At 40.7% G+C, this 17,182-nt stretch overlaps 1 protein-coding gene across 3 annotated transcripts in view; it reads left to right on the top strand.

The window, feature by feature from the left end:
• Positions 1–17,182, top strand: part of LOC109405762 (uncharacterized) — a 188,739-nt gene that overhangs the window by 168,695 nt on the left and 2,862 nt on the right. For all 3 annotated transcript variants that reach the window (XM_062859531.1, XM_062859530.1, XM_062859532.1), the window contains exons 5-6: positions 8,322–8,640; positions 8,704–9,194. In XM_062859531.1, the coding sequence (XP_062715515.1) occupies positions 8,322–8,640; positions 8,704–9,194 (810 nt within the window). The remainder of the gene's footprint in view (positions 1–8,321; positions 8,641–8,703; positions 9,195–17,182) is intronic.

Genomic DNA, 17,182 nt, shown 5'->3' with positions numbered 1-17,182 from the left:
TACTATTTACATTTTACTTGACACTTCGCGTTGTTCGAGCCACGCGAACGCTCGTGAGTATTCCACACTTAAATTACAACTGACTGACTGCGCAAAAGGGTGCGCACTTATATACTGGTGTTCCACTGTTCTGGAAACACGTGGAAAGCTCTACACGCGCGTAGAACCCACGCGACGTGTGTGGAACAAACCATCATCACATCGGTCGCAGGGCGACGAGCGTCGATGATGATGATGACGGCTACGGCGGCAGCGTTCGCGGCTGGTTCTCACGGCACTCACTCTCTCGCTGCTGGTCGCTGCTGTCCCGTCGGCTCGGGTGAGTGCGCGTGCTTCGTGACGATCATCGATGATGCGATGGTTGGTGTTGGTTGCGCAGCTAACCATGCTGCTGCCGTCGTTTGGAGCGTATGTTCGCGAACACCCTTTCATTCGATTTTCAATTCGCTCACCACAACAGAAGTTTGAGTTTATAAACCTTTATGCACTCAAAAATGGTAGTTTCTGGAGAGACATTTTGTTCTAAAAAAGCCCATTCATATTTGACATGGCTCAAAAAAATCATGAGTGCTCACTAGTGTGGGTCATCGGAACCGTTTTCTCAGATCAAAGCTTTTTTGGTTCCGCTTCGGGTCCTGAGTATCTGTGCAAAATTTGAGCACGATCGGTTGCGTCTATACTTTGCGCATTGCAATTGAAATTTGTATGGAATTTTGTATGGGAAAACCTACTTTTTTGCATTTTTGTCATAAGTTGAAAAAGTTTGTCTGAAACTTTTCAACCGATACTATAAAATGATAGCCTAGTATGTTCTGAAAAACTTTGTTGAAGACCGCAAAGCGATCCGATGCTTGTGAAAATACTTGTAACCAACGAACCGCATGCATGTGTTTATGTTTTAACATGTAAAGGAATAACAATAGCAACAAAATCATACTGTTTCGCCAAGCAATGTCAACGCTATAACTTTTTTCATAAGCATCAGATCACTTCGCGGTCTTCGACAAAGTTTCTCAGGACACCCTAGGCTATGCTTTCACTTTATCGGTTACATGATTTTAGAAAAAAATCGAGCTTGTTATGAGAGAAATGCAAAAAAGTGTGTTTTCCCATGTAAAACCCCATACAAACTTCAAACGCGATGCGCCAAACGTAGACATAACCGATCGTGCTCAAATTTTGCAAACTTATTTGGGTCCTGAAATGGGATCAAAAAAGCTTTGATCTGATGGGATACCATTGAATTTTTCATTTTTCCATATAAACGATGACCCACTCTAGTGCTCACAAATATGTGTATAAAGTGGCAATATAGTTGCCACTGCCTTATAAAGGGTTAAAATGAGTTGTCGGGGGTCGGGACGTCAAGGTTAAAGTAAGTTTAGTATAAACCAATCAACAAAGAATAAAAATTGAATGAAACATAACAAAGATGTAAACAAATCACATTACCACGAAACATCAGAGAATACAAATATGGATGCCACAATGATCGACCATGCCAGGGCCCGTAGCGTAGTGGCTACCCGAGCAAAGTTTCATAACAACCGGATAACATATTGTGTTATCTGATATCAAAAATAATTAACTAAATTTGTTCTCATTGTGGCTGAATAAGCAGGCAACATAACAAACATGATAACAACCAAGTATACCCGTGATACCAATAAAATATCTCATTATGTAATCATCAAAGGCACCCTGATAACAACTTCTATAAATCCATCAATTTTATCCAATTGAAAACTTATTTTGCTATCAGAAAGATATTTGGGACGGTCATTGATAACTAACTTCCGTTGTTGTTGTCGACGATGATGCCCTCAGTTTGACAGGTAATGGTAACAGGAACTACCAAGTTGATAACACAAAATTGTAAAACAAGTTCTGGAACGTTTGTTGCTGCTCAGCTATTATACTACTCGGGTACACGTTCACTTTATAAGTGGATGATCAAGGGTTCGATCCCAGTCGCGGCACTTACAATTTTTCTTCAGTTGCTCTTCCCTCCTCAGACTCATAATCGAATTGGAAAAGGAACAAGATCCACAAATCAACATTAGTATGGGACACGCTTGTATGGAAAAAATAAATCCTCGCTCCAGTCGACTTTTAAGATCCCATTAATGTCCCATATGAACTGTACAAAATTTCAACGCAATCGGTAAAACTATAATTTAGCGCAAGCGCTTCAAAGTTTGCATAGGATTTTCTATGACTTTTCCCACTTTCAAACAAAAATCCCAAAGGTCACCCTTTGTCTTCTGCATGAATTATTCTTAAATTGCAGTATCTTCTTAGGAATACTATTTCATCTATTTCCTGAATTGTCAAAAATGTCTCATAACCTCTTCGGTCAGATTCTGATAGAACAGCAATTATACAACAAACAAAAATTTAGAAGTTTGAACGTCATACCAAATGATATATCAATTGAGACTAGAGACAGAATTTCTTAAAAAAGTAAGGGTGCAGTCATCCGGACACGCTGGGGACTGTTGATACTGTCGCCATGAGACAGATTTTCTTACAAAATTGAGGATGCGGTCATCCGGATGCGCTGGTCTTTGATAAAACTGATTGATTTAGCACCATTGGGTTAAGTCACACCGCAATGTTTGTGAGTGATCTAGGATGGTAATCTCCAGTGCATACAGATGAGCAAACTTTACAGTGTTAATGTACATTTATAAGCGTTCCTTGTAGCGATTTTGTCATAAAAACACAGGATAAACATTGCCACGGGACCCAAAAGTAAACAAATCATGCACAAATTTTGCAATATTCAACCGATAATAAAACATTCGTTTAACCCTCGAGCGATCGCGTTGTTGTATGTTGTTCAACACACTGAAGAAAAAAACCTCGCTTTTTTGTACTCAGTAATATCGTAGTGCTGGCAGTGGCTGTCAACCGCGTGACTGCCGGAAGGTTAAGGAGAGCAATCTCCAGACAATTATCTAATCTCACCCTTGCCTAGGCCGTTTGCTCTAGGCATCCTTTCCGATCTTCCAGAACACTTTCCATTTTTCACTAACTTTTTTCACACATGCGCCAGGAAAACTAAACCGCACTAAAACAAATGAGCACTCTCATCCGGGTCTGCACCCGCTCCTGGCAGGATCGCCAAATATGGAACTTGGAATTATTGTGGACAGGCGGGTGCCCCCAGGAAGTATCTTGTGTTTACACTTTGATGTTCGCGAAGTAGTGACGCGACGACAGTTTGCGCGCCTACTAGATTGCTTGATGTGCATTTGGCAGACCATGTGCTCATAGCGTGCACTGGAAGTCTAGTCGAATAACAATGCAGATTCAGTACCACACAGGATTTTTTATCTGAAAGTGTAACTTCTCCCACAGTAAATCCTAAGAAAACATTGAACCGCTTGCGCTGAAATTTTGAACAGTTCATATTGAACCTAAATGGAATTAAAAAAGTCGACTAGAGCGAGAATTTGATGTTTGTCCCACATTAATCAACATCCTCGTGGTCATCATTCTACCATGGACAGGCTAGAAAAGTGACAGCAGCGCAAAAGCAACCAGTTCGATATAGTAGAATTCGAATAGAATACATTTAGGCGCTGTACAAAGTTTAAGTGCAGTCGCCAATTGGAATCACTCACGCAGTGCCCTAGTGGACAAAAAAGCTGTAAAATTAGGTTAAGTGGTTGAAGAACAAAAAAAAAATTACCGACCCCAACTCACGTTTTCTAGAGCTCCAACATAAAAATTCGGAAACAAATGCGCTTGATTTGGAAAACCTGCCTCTTTTTGCAAGTAAGCAAAGCCCAAGGCAAATCCAGGATAAACAAGAGCGGCTGGGTGCGATGCTTCGTTCGTCATATTTGTGCTTCTAAGGTTTGTACGCAAAATTGCATTGGGATATCTTGATGTTTCCTTAAGGGGTGACTTGAAACTTTTGGTCGTTGTCATCAAGAGTAAATTTATATTCGTAGGTAAATGTAGAACCTATAGGTATACATAATTTCAAAATTTCGCAAAATCTAGCAATCAAAGTTTTCTCATTCGCGTAACATTTTGATGGCCAATATGTGGATTTATGTAGAGGTTTTGAGAACCGTCATAAATCCGAATAAATATTATTTTGTTTTTTTTTTTATGATTGTTCTACGCACTTCCTCTGGCCTATTTGACTTAACAATGTTACTTGGGATACCAATGTACAATGGTCCGTGGGCCGTTTCTTTCTAGGAAATTCAACCAGGAGCTGAAATCTCTTAGAAGAAACGGTTTTCTTCCAATATGTTTTGATTGGTGGATTTTTTTCGGAATACTTTGTTCTGAACACTTTTTATACTTTAAATATCACGAAGACGACAAATTTGTATTTTTTATATTTTCGAGCATGGGGACATTTTGAGATATTGTTTGTCAAAAATTAGAAATTTTTAAAAGAAGACCCGGAATAACTTTTTAAGTTGTGGATTTTGAATTTTCCTGTCTTTGGAAAATATGTTGCATATTGAAAGCACTAAAACTGCTTGGAAAAAAGTTCTGCAAAAAATCAATGTATAAAAAGTTATCGAAAATTTTTTTTTTGTATCACCCTATTTTTTTATCAAAAACTAATGTGTATTTCTGAAACCATAAGAGATAACAAAATGGTTTCTTCGGCAAAGTTAACCAGGACAAACTTTTCCTGGAAGTCGTTCGCAGATTAATTAAAAAAATATTAATACATAAGAATTGTTAAAAAATATGAATAGAAAAGAATTTCTCATAGAATTCCTTCAGAAATTCGTGTGATGATTCTTTCTAAAAAATCTTCACAATTTTGTATACTATTTTTTTCGGAAATTGTTCAATGGATTTCTCTAAGAACTGTTTCAGAAGCTGAACCTGAAAATATGGTGTATGAAAAATTTGATCCAGCTAGATCAGTTCTACATGAAATTTATACATCCGATTCTTTTTTTTTTGCACGGGTCTGGTTTTTGCTACAGTATTGTTCCGATTTTATCACGCCCATTTTCAAAACTGCTTTTAAATGTTCTATAAATCTATACGCATATTCAATATTTTTAACGTTGCAGAACACTTCTTCAAGATTCATCTTGAAGAAGAGGAGAAACACTTGCCCTCAAATGTAACAGCAAATTAATTAAAAATGGAGAACTGATGCGCGGAGAGGGTGTGATAAAATCGGAGCATTACTGTATAACTCATTAACTCATTAACCGATTCTCATGAAATTTTGTACACTGATAGTATGTAACGAATAGTACATTGGAACCTCATAAATGCACATTTTATTTTCCGTATCGGGCCCCACGTCTGGGAACTCAGATACGCAAAATAAAATGGAACATTACAAATGCACAAAACACAAACACGCAACATATAACATAAATTGTGCCCAGTTATCCAAATAGATAACGTAGTCCAATCCCAGGATGACGAGGTTTCATTTTTGTTCTTGGTCCATCAGTCAATCCTGTAATCGTATTTTTTCTGGCAGTTCGCCTTTTAGTTCGCAGCATCTGTTGCGGCATTCATAGCTCGATTTGGTCTAGGATTTTCTTATCCTAAGGGGGCATCCCGATCTGAGCAACAACACAAGACCGTCTACAATTTGATGTCCGTGTTAGGGGACGGCTTGTGTGTTTTGTACTGGATCACTCCTAAAATGTTTGAAGCACTACAAATGCACATTAAAATTCAGGGACAGATGTACAGACCTTAGTATAACATACAAAATAAACTGACAAAATGTTCACAACAATTTACAAACGTAACAAGTACTTACCGTTCCTACATGTGTACAAAATTTCATGGAAATTGGTTAAAAATTGACTAATTTATAGCGAAAACCAGACCCGTGCAAAAATAAGAATTGGGTGTATAAATAAAGATGGAATGGTGTTTGTATGTCACGAATGGGCTCCGGAACGGGACAACTGATCTACACCATTCTTTCAGTTATTTTATTCGTGCAGGGCTCCGACGTGTTCGTACGAAAAAATAATTGGAAAAATCGATCAGGAACGCACCGAAAATAAGAAAGTTTGAAAGTTTGGCATTTTTCAACAGAGCTGCATATTTTATTTTATTATTTATTTTTTTTGATAAATTCTTCGAGGATATGCAAGAAGGTTTTAACGAAGAAAAAAAGGAGAGCAACCCTAGAGAATTCCTGAAATTATCATAAGAAGAGTTCGCAGAAAAGTTCATAAGCTTTTTTATTAAAAAAATAATAATATAATAATAATAATTTTTTTTATCGAAATCCTGGATGATGTTTAACAGGCGTGAAAACTTGAAGTATTTTTAGGCAAAGTACGTTTAATTGGCAAATTGAGAGATAAATTTGTGAAAAAATTACCACTTGTTTTGGTAGGATTCGAACCCACGACTCCGTTATCGCAAGTCCGGCGCTTTAACCAACTAAGCTACAGAACAAGTTACTACTCTGCTGAATAGAAAGTCAAACTGGATTCGAAGCACCACCCTAAACCGGGTCCGTCTTTCACAACTTTATCTCTCTTTCGGCTCTTAGATGCCAATCTCCCGCACTCTCGCGGCCTACGAACAACAAGTGTGCGCGTATTGTTTTTAGAATGTTGATATTGAAGCTCGACTGACACATACTTCGTCACCAACCATATGATCGGTGCAAACTTAGTATGCGTTGAGCGCTCAACGCGGACGGACGCACCACCGTCCAACTGCGCTAGAGAGAACGCAACTCATGTATGACAATGGTTTTATTGCCCTTTTCCGGCTATACCAGTCGGCTAGTATGTCTGAAATAGACGTAAAATCTTGAAGTATTTTTAAGCAAAGTACGTTTAATTGGCAATTGTAGCTTAGTTGATTAAAGCGCCGGACTAGCGATAACGGAGTCGTGGGTTCGAATCCCACCAAAACAAGTGGTAATTTTTTCACAAATTTATCTCTCAATTTGCCAAATAAACGTACTTTGCTAAAAATACTTCAAGTTTTTACGTCTATTTCAGACATACTAGCCGACTGGTATAGCCGGAAAAGGGCAATAAAATCATTGTCATGTTTAACAGGCATTGGGAGAAATTTCTTGAAGTATCAGTGATAAAGTAAAATAAGGACTTCAGGACAAATAAAAATCCAGCAATATTTGTTGTAAAATCTCCTGAAAGACTCAAGAGTGCGGATTTGATAGTCTGCTGGAATTAAACAAAAATATACTACATCTCAAACTGATCCACTCTCATACTATGAAAAATATAAGGTGATTTCATACAAATGGTTCTGATAAAACTCTTGTAATTAATACCAAAAATTTAGAAGCTCCAGCGTAATTTAAAGATTGGGTTTTGTTCTCCATGTTAGTTTAAAAAAACCAAGTCCCCATTGCAAATCAGCCATCTTTCTTCCGTTTCTTTCCCTAGTGGAATAGAACCTGTTACATAACTAAGAATGCTAGGACCCATGTTCCATGAGTACTTCCACAATCAGTGACTTTTTAGAGCTTTTTTCCCAATGACCATTTTTCTATATTGTACGTAAGGTACGAAGTTGTTTCATGCCTTAGAAAACCGAGGAAAATTTCCTGGGCAAGGTAATTGGATCCAGACATTCTCATCATGGCCTTGAATACCCACGGATTAACCGAATTGGCTTAATACAGCAACTATCATTGGTCAGCCCCATACACAGAAAAGACGTAAAAGAAGTGGGTTTGAGCGCTCTTTGTTATAAAGTAGATGGATAAAATAAGGCCAATGGAAGGAGTGTAATCCCTGAAATCCATCCCTTGGGCACGGAATTGTTACCGGTTCTCTTTTGAGACTTTTAATCGTCCCGTATCCGCGGTTTTTTAACCTGTTATTACCTACCACTTACGAGAAGCTGGCTATCAAAGCATTGGTACGATCGATAAAAGTTTTCATGCATATTTAGTTTGATAGTCTTTCTTTTTCAAAACATGTTATGTTGGGTTAGACCAATAATAACATTTGGAACGGACTTGTTGATGATTTCTTCGTCGAGAACGTGAGATTGAGTCTCTCTTCCGATAAATTCACCAAATGTGGTTCTTTCTACCCGAGACAAACTAGCCTAAGACTGAATCTTGGTAACAAAATCGAGAAATTTTCAACAATAAAACCTTTTCTCGGGAGCTATTATTACTCCAAGGAGACACCATTTAGACCGAAACTCAAATAACTTCACTTTGTGGCTGAATAGCTTCGGTGACAATGGAACAAAATTGGCAAAAGTAAAGTATTTAGGTATCGTTTATTAGTTTTATTCAAGGTGTATTGGTAGGTGTACAAAATGTTTTACAAATAAAAACTTTTTTTTTCCGAACCCAGAACCAACGACCCCGAAGACCCAAGAACCGCAACGGAGTCAGCTGCATGAGTATCGCCAGCAGTGCCGCTACGACCAACGTTCACATTCAACCTGGCTCTGCCAAACTATCGTCCCGGCGTTCCAGTGCCAGTCAACGAAGTCTTCTGCCACCACCACCGAGGCCACCTCGGAAAACGAAACGAACAGCCACCAGTTCGCTGAGCGGCGAAAGCGACACCATGACCGGTGCCAACGAAGAATCCTCCACCGAGGAACGCAAGAAACGATCGCCGAAGGGCAAACGACCACCTCCGTTGCCGGCAAATCCACCACGGGCAGGTATGTGCTTAGATTGCTCCTTGAAATTGACATCTCATCAATACTATCTTCTTTCTCCCGCAGTATCAAATCGCCCCTCCCTGGATGCGATCTACACCGACCACAGTCACTCGAATGATGACAACAACTCTCTCTCCAAAGGAGGTGAAGGCAACTATCCGGCCCTGTCGGAGAATTCGGCCGGGGACATCCTGACGCGGGTGGCCATCCCGCGGTCTGGCAGTTTCCTCAATACGGCCGGCCTTACACGGTACAAATCACGAGCTACCCGACGGCACACCGGCAAGGTGGGCGGAGGTGGTGGCTCGCCGCTGGGCTTTTCCGAACTGTTCAACGAATTCCGGCTGCAGGAGAACCTGCACTCGCTGGACGATATTCTCAATGCCATAATCAACTCGGACGGAATGTCGTTCAACGATCTGAAACCGATCTACAAGGAGTTTCTGCTCAAGCTGGCCGTCACGCTGACCAAGGACGAGCTGTACCAGCGCTCGAAGAGCATCATGCGCCGGCAGAAGAAGAAAAAGTTAAAGCGGAAGAACAGTAATGCGCAGGTAAGTTTGAGGGGGATTGAGTTGACCCAAATCTGGTCTTCTTCTTCTTCCTCTCGGCATAACGTCCCCACTTGGACAAAGCTTGCATCTCTTTTCTCTGACCACTTACACGCAGTTATCAACTGTAAGATTCCTCTGTGACTATAAGATGCTCTATGACCAAAGGCTCCATTTCAAACAGTTACTGGTCTGTCCGGGAATCGACCCCGTCATCATCAGGATGATTATGTTGAATACTCACGCCTTGACAGCTGTGCTATTTAGGCCCTTACAACCGGTCTTATTACTGGTTTATACACGAAGCATTCAGTGCGATGGTGAAACTATATTGGGGCTTTTTTTCATTTCTTTTATTTAAAAGGCTCATGCGTGCAGTGCACTTTACGGAGCCGAAATAAAATTACACTTGTTGTGTTTCGAAGTCTTTCTAGCTGTTTTCTTCGGACACAGCATCTCAGTGAAGCATATGGATCGAACTGCGCTCTTCGCTCGCATGAATATTGTTTAGCCATAATCTCCTGGACTCTATGGGCAAACTTGGCTAAGTCCGACACGTCTTTCCCTTTTTTGTTCCACTCCAGTTTGCTCCATCGATTCCGGCTTTACATGTAGAGTCTACATGGCAACCTATTTAATCCACTTCCAAAGCTTCATCCTTAACTACTTCGATAACTTCTGGTTCCTCCTCGATTAAATCCGCTTCGCTTTGCAATGCTGCAGATCCACAAGCCACAATTCCGGTGTACGATATGGGATCCCGGTTCTTCTTGTTATTTCGTTTCTTCGTTTTCCTCTCTGGGCACGAGTCTTTTCGGTGCCCCTCCTTAATACACAAAAAACATTTATCCTGCAGACCATCGTAGAATATCCATGCTTTCCATTTTTCTACCTCCAAGGCAGCTGGGATTTTTATAGTATAGTTACAGGTTTGAGGCCATGTAGATTGGATTTGTGATTAAGAGTAAGAATAGGGGCATCTAGGCTGTCCGTATGAACGTTCTTTAGAGGGTCTAAAGTGATGTATAAGGCGTTGTGGTTGTATCAGCTGAAAGTTTCACTTTATAATTTGAATAAACCGCTCCCAGACCCCACCCATGTGGGAAAAAGCTGGAGGAAAGAAGCACCACTAAGTATAAGGACTTGCCCGTGTAGCTGCCGGCTTAGAATAGCACTACGGACCACCTGTTCCGGTGGTAAAAGTCCACCAAACAGGTAACCCCAATCCAAGGTGTCAGGCGACCCGTGCTGAGTGATGAATGGTTGAGGGGGTTTAAAATATGTTCGATCTTTAACGGAGCCCGTAGCGTGGGTAGATCGCCTTTTTGGGTTGCGTTGCGGTCAAAGATCTACCAAACCGAACCCTAGTCCCAACTGCTTCCAACTAGTGGAACAGCATAACTTAGTAATCAAAGGAAACACTTTGGTCCTTATTACATTTTACACCTTGTTGAAAGTGATAGGTCTCGGTTTTAGGTGTGGCCGAGATAGACCTTGAAACAGGGACAAATGGATTAGTATTCCTAATCTTTTATTCGGTGTTCACTAGTTTGAAACAGTAAGGACTAGGGTTCCGATGCATGGTCAATATCGGTATCATTTCTTGACTTTATCGTTAGGGGATCCGATTTTGACTGAAAAAGGAGCGTGTTCAAAGCGGAACCTATCAACCAGAATCCTCCCTTGCGATCAAGTTGAAAATGACTACTGTAATAAAACCGAATACTTTATAACTTCTCAATGGTGATAAAGTAATACGACATGCACTATACAAATGACACGGGATATAGGGTATTGGTTCCTTTATTAAGCATGTGGCTCCCATTTTCATCCTACGAAAAACAAAGAATTGAAGCGCTGTTTGTTTTGTTTCTTATATTTGTATTTTTTGTTAGAAGTGAGCACCTATGAAAACACAAAGAACGGAATCAATCGGTGCCGTAATCGCTTGTTTTCGAATAGGATGAATATGGGAGCGTGAGATTACTGATGGCACACATACCCTACCACAATAGATCAAAAAAGTATAAGGACTGACTTTTCCCGACACAATGTTCTCCTAATCCAGATCTGCCAGAGCCACCTCAATCTTCTTATAGGTGTACGTAAAATTCACTCACCGGTCGCTGATTTTTTGGATTGGTACGCCTGATCGATCCATGAAGTTGCGAATCGCCATTATACATGAATCCGTATTTAAGTATGTGCCACCTCGATATTACAATGATCTTATTCTTAGGCATGTCGCAAGCACACCCCCAAACGGGGTTTGTTTTCGTAATCTTCGCCTTACTGTTACCGTATGCAGACCAGGGATGCCATATGTACAGATTTATCTGTATTATACAGATTTTTGACCATCTGTACAGATTGAGTTTAGGGAGCATCCATAAATTACGTCACGCAAAAATTGTCCATTTTCAACCCCCCCTCCCCTCTATGTCACACTTTTTGTATGAGACCTCTGAAATTTTTGTATGGGTTGTCACACTTTACTGAACCCCCCCTCCCCCCTAAAAGCGTGACGTAATTTATGGACGTCCCCTTATATGAAGTACAGATTTTCCATTTGTATAGGATACAGATTTTTCACCCAAAATTTGTATGGGATACAGATTTTTTAACGAGTGATACAGAAAATCATCTGGCATCGCTGATGCAGACTGACATATTTACTTCACTCCTAGGAATATTTATGAAAATTATTTAGGAGATCGGCCATCACTGGAAGCCGAGGAAATGAAGTTCTTCTTCTTCTTCTTTATAGCTCGACGTTCGCATTAAAACTTGGCCTACCTCTCTTCAACTTAGTGTTCTTTTGAGCACTTCCATAGTTATTATTTGAAGGGCTTTCTTTGCCTGCCATTACATGAATTTGTACATTGCGTGGCAAGTACACTGATACGCTGTCCAGGGAGTCGAGAAAATTTTCCCGACCAGAACGGGAATCGAACCCGCCGTCTCCGGATTGGCGATCCACAGCCTTAACCACTAGGCTAACTGGCGACCCCGGAAAAATGAAGCTACTGACATTCTTCACCGTAATACATGACTGGATGGTGGCTCTATGGTGGCACATGTGTTTTCGCATTTGCTTCTTCGTTGGACCGGTCGTGATCGGTTTCACTAGCCAATATCAGGATTTTGACATAAAAATCGATCAATTGCACCATCGACGTTCAGTTCCGAGGTCTGGTAGACGTGGCCATTTGGCGGATTTATCAGCAAGATTGACCTTTGTCAATTTGTAATTTCGCTGTTTTCTAAGTTGTCAAAGAAACGAAACGAACTCTTAGAGGAAATTAATCAAAACTTTTGCCTGATGTCTCTTTTATGAACACACTGTCCCTATTGGTAGAATCGTGCGAGGCACAGGCGGCAATGATGATGGATTACGATTTGACGTTTGTCTAACACGCACACTACTAAACAAATCGCCCATAATTTTCGTTTGCATCATTCAGCAGCGTGTAAACGTCAAAGCGATCAAATACTAGCGCCTCTGGTGGAAGGATCGCGGAAATCAAATGAAATTCGAATTGATTTGTTTGTCAGTGCTGATAGCGTTTATGCCAGTAGCACTGAATCAAATTCCAAACATCGCGCAACAATAATCACAATTTCGCAACCTGGATTTGTTCCGATAAACCACCCAATGCGGCAAAAGTTTGTCCCAACTTGAACAAAATAGTATAAAGATCGTACACCACGGAATTTTATGTCTTGCATTACGATGTTCGAGCGGTAACTTTGAGTCGGTAAACACTGCAACGCTGTTGAAGATCTATCATCCAACAGTTTTGATGTTTGGTTAGTAATAATAGATTATTCACGAGTTGAAAAGTACGCAAGTATTTCAGCTTCCGTTTTGTCTACAACAAAAAAATTCGAGATCATGCCACTATATGTTACCAATTCGGATAAAGGAGTAATCGCCGCGTCTTCTTTGTTGCTTGTTTTGTGCCTCTTTTGTCCGACAATTCTCTTCACAGGTCAGTAGGTAACGAAAAAACACGCTTCATTAAGCACAATTTTTAAAGAATCCCCTGAAGGAGTCTCTGTGGAAGAATTTTTAGAGATCCTCTGAAAATTCCTAAGATGAATCTTTGGTGAAATTTCTGGAGAAATAACGTAGATATGTATTTTCTATAGAAACCAACACAGGAGTACCGGGTTAATTCCTTGACTAATTTCTGAAGGAATCCCTATTGCAATCTTTGGATAAATCCCTAGAGACATAACTTGGTATCACCTGGATAAATCCCTGGAGTAATTCTGAGTAGAACCATTGGAAGAATGGCTATTGAAATCTCTGTACAGGGTTCAGATGAAATTTCTGGGAGAATCCATTGCAGCATTCCAAAAAATAGTTCTGGGTAATATCTGGAGCAATTCCTGTATTTAATCTCAGCAAAAATGACTTGAGAAATTCTAGCAAGAAATCCAGAAGAAGAATTTCTTGAAAAATTCCGGAAGCAATACTAACAGATATTCTTGTAATTCAGGAGAAATGCTGTGAGGAAACCTCAGAAAAGTCTAAGAGGAAGCTTTATAAATAAATTTATAGTTAGAGGAATCTTAAAGAAATGCTGAGGAGTATTTCTGGATCAATTGTTTGAGTAATTCTTTGAGAAATAACTGGAGATATTTAAAGATAATTCTTTAAAGAAATCCTCATAGGGATTCCTGAGGGAACCCTCATAGAAATTCCTAGAAGGATCCCTTGGAAAACTTCTAGATATATCCGCGGTGTAATTCCAGGAGAAATTATTGGAGAAATCTCTGGATACATCTGTAGCAGAGCTGCAAACATTGACTTCGCAGCAACTGGTCTGGTCATTTGTTTTGGTGTTTGGTTTCAATGTAACAGGATGAATGCAACTTTTTAAATTTGACATTTCAAGAGAAAAACCACTAAAATACATTAATGTACCTTCTGCAAAACTAAGGTTGCATTGTGATGTCTGAGCAACCAGAATGTATACTGCAAATATAGAATTGTTACCATTATCTTGAAGTGAAACGGCTATGCAATCTTTATTATTTTTCTAAAATATTTCCTAAGTTACAAATGCTACTTGGGATAATTCTAGGTGGCTCTCTCTCTCTCTCTCTCCTCTTCTTGGCGTAACGTCCTCCTGGGACAAAGCCTGCTTCTCAGCTTAGTGTTCTATGAGCACTTCCACAGTTATTAACTGAGAGCTTCCTCTGCCAATGACCATTTTGCATGTGTATATCGTGTGGCAGGCACGAAGATACTCTATGCCCAAGGAAGTCAAGGAGATTTCCTTTACGAAAAGATCCTGGACCGACCGGGAATCGAACCCGTCACCCTCAGCATGGTCATGCTGAATACCCGTGCGTTTACCGCCTCGGCTATATGGGCCTAGGTGGCATTATCAGGAAAAATCTTATTGAAATTTCTAGATGTGCCCCTAGAGGTTCTTGTAGAAATTCCTGGAATGCATCCTGCAGAAATACTAGCAAGAAATTCTGGAGAAATTCAAGCAGGAGTTCCTGATTGGACATTCCTCGCAATCATCTTACTGAAACCGTTAGATACGCTACCACTGCTGCAAAGCCATCTTCGCTGGATTCGATGAAGGTTTGTAGTTGAACGTAGGATTTATGGCGACCCCAATAAAAATCATTATCGACTTCTCTCCACAGAAATCATTAACAGTTCTGATCCTCCTTCGACACGTATGCCTGATGGAACATTTCCTTAAGGCTTCCGCATATTGGTTTTATCAGGTCCTGTCAACATCCTAGACTGTAAGCCGCCCAAAACCATTTTGAAACCTTTTAAACCAACCTTAAAGCTTAAAAACGCATTAAAACGCCATGGAACGCTTCTGAAATCCCCACAAACCCTCACAGAACCCCCGTGAATTTCATCAGAAAGCCTGTGAAACTCATTAAAATCCTTACTAAACCTCCTAAACACCTTGAAAAGCCTGGAAACGTCTCCGAAGCTCTATCGAAACTCCTCTGAAGCCCCCCGTGAAGCTCTCCCGAGGACCTTTGAAGCTCCCTAAAACTCCTCTTGAAGCGCCGCCCATGAAACCCCCGTAAAGCTTACCTTTGATGTCTCCTAAACCCCTTTCGAAACCTCCTAGAACAGGCTTGTAAACATTCGACACTTTTGATTACCTTCGTTTCGTTGCCGCGGTCGGGTGTCGGCTTGCTTTGTTTCATTCGAGTGCAACCGCTACCTCTTACACACAACGCGAGCGGTAGAACGAAGATCAATAAACAAAAAAGTGGATCAAATCAACGTCGTCTGACACGATGATATTTGTTTAATTTCAACTTTTCACGTGATTTCAGCTAGTTTTGAATATGATTGGTATAATATTACTTTATTAGTGCGTTGCGTGATATATCGATTATTACACATACATTTAGCCAAAACAGCTCTCCTAATGGGAAATACAGGAATAACAAAAACCGAACCATCTCCCGAAGACGCAATCGTGGTCAAGGGCATTCATTTGACATTTTTGTTGCGTACAGTAGTTTGATCTCGTGTGTTGCGAATGTTGGAGACAAAGGCAGCCTAATATCGACGAAAAGGTGTCAAAGACTGTGATTGCTAACAAGACTGTCCTAGAATACCCTGAAACGTATTGAAACCCCCTTGAACCCCTTCTGAAACCACCGTGAAGCTCACCTGAGCCTGCGAATTCTCTATACCTCTTCAGAAACACCCCAAAACACATTGAAATGCGCCTGACATTTCCTCAAACCCGCTTCAAGCTGACTTAATTCCCTTAAAATCCCCAAAACCCTCTTGGAACCTAAAAAATAAAAAAAAAAAAACAGAAAAGTCTTGAGACGCATTAGAACACCTCAGACCGAAAACTCTTCTGAAACCTTCTAAACATCCTTAAAACCTTGAAACGCATTAGAAGGTCTTAAAACGCCTGTGAAGCTCACATGAGGGAAGCTTCCGCATATTTTTCTTTCTATGTTCTTCTTCTTGCAGCTACCTTTCTTCGTCGAGAACTCCAATTGTAGTCTTTAGTCATTCTTGGGCATTCTTAACCTGCCTAATGCATCGCGTTGGGAACAGCTTGCTGACGTAGCGTACGTTTTGGGTCAAAAATCATAATAACGTACAGTTAGGCTTCTTTTCTGGAACGCTGGTCAGGGAAGTCACATTTAAATCTATAAATGTGTGGTAGGCTAATACCAGTTACCTGGAATTCATCCACTGCGATCAAGTGGGCTGCAATCGATTCCATTTCTTCGATCGATTCGCCATAGAACTCCAGTGTAATATTGATCTATATACCGACGGATCAGACTCTACCATCTTCAAACCTCTGGGTAGACTTCTTTGTCCTGGCATTTCTGCATAGCAGATCTGAACATACCGGGAGCCAATGGCTTCATTTGAGGTCTTATTCGGAGCTCTGCCCAGACCTACGCTAAAGGATTTAGTAACGTCGTTCATTCCGTTTCTCATTAGTACATGTTCAATACAGGTTTGCAATAGCTTGAGTCCACCAGTACGTCGGTGGTGTCCCTTTCCTAGGGTGAACTTGCTTAGGCATAATGGCGTCGCATTCACGTGAGAGCATCGCTACAAATTCACTGCGGGGAGCTCCCTGGTCTATCTTGTCATTGAAGTATAATGTCTGTCAACCGCGTGAGCTTGGCCTGATCGCCCCTTCCTTTGCCTGCAGCTTCATTTGTAGGCAGTGCTCTTGCGCTCGGTGTCCTTCCTAAGCTCCAGTATTATTTCACCGGTACAATCAATTCTGATACTGCGCACGTCTGTTCTCAGATCTGTGGGAAGCGAAGCTAAACCATCGCCAAGTCCAAGTACTTGGACTCATCAGGCTTAACCCACGAGCGATCGCGCTGTTGTATTTTGTACAGCACGTTGAAAAAATCTCGCTTTTTGTACTCAGCATTAGCGTGGTGCTGACGCAGGTAGTCAACCGCGCGAGTTACGGAAGGTTAAGGACAAACTTCTTGAAATC

The sequence above is a fragment of the Aedes albopictus genome, chromosome 3 (assembly GCF_035046485.1).
Source record: "Aedes albopictus strain Foshan chromosome 3, AalbF5, whole genome shotgun sequence".
NCBI classification, from domain to species: domain Eukaryota; kingdom Metazoa; phylum Arthropoda; class Insecta; order Diptera; family Culicidae; genus Aedes; species Aedes albopictus.
The sequence above is the reverse complement of the archived record's forward strand: the minus strand, read 5'-3'. Positions and strand labels throughout refer to the sequence as shown.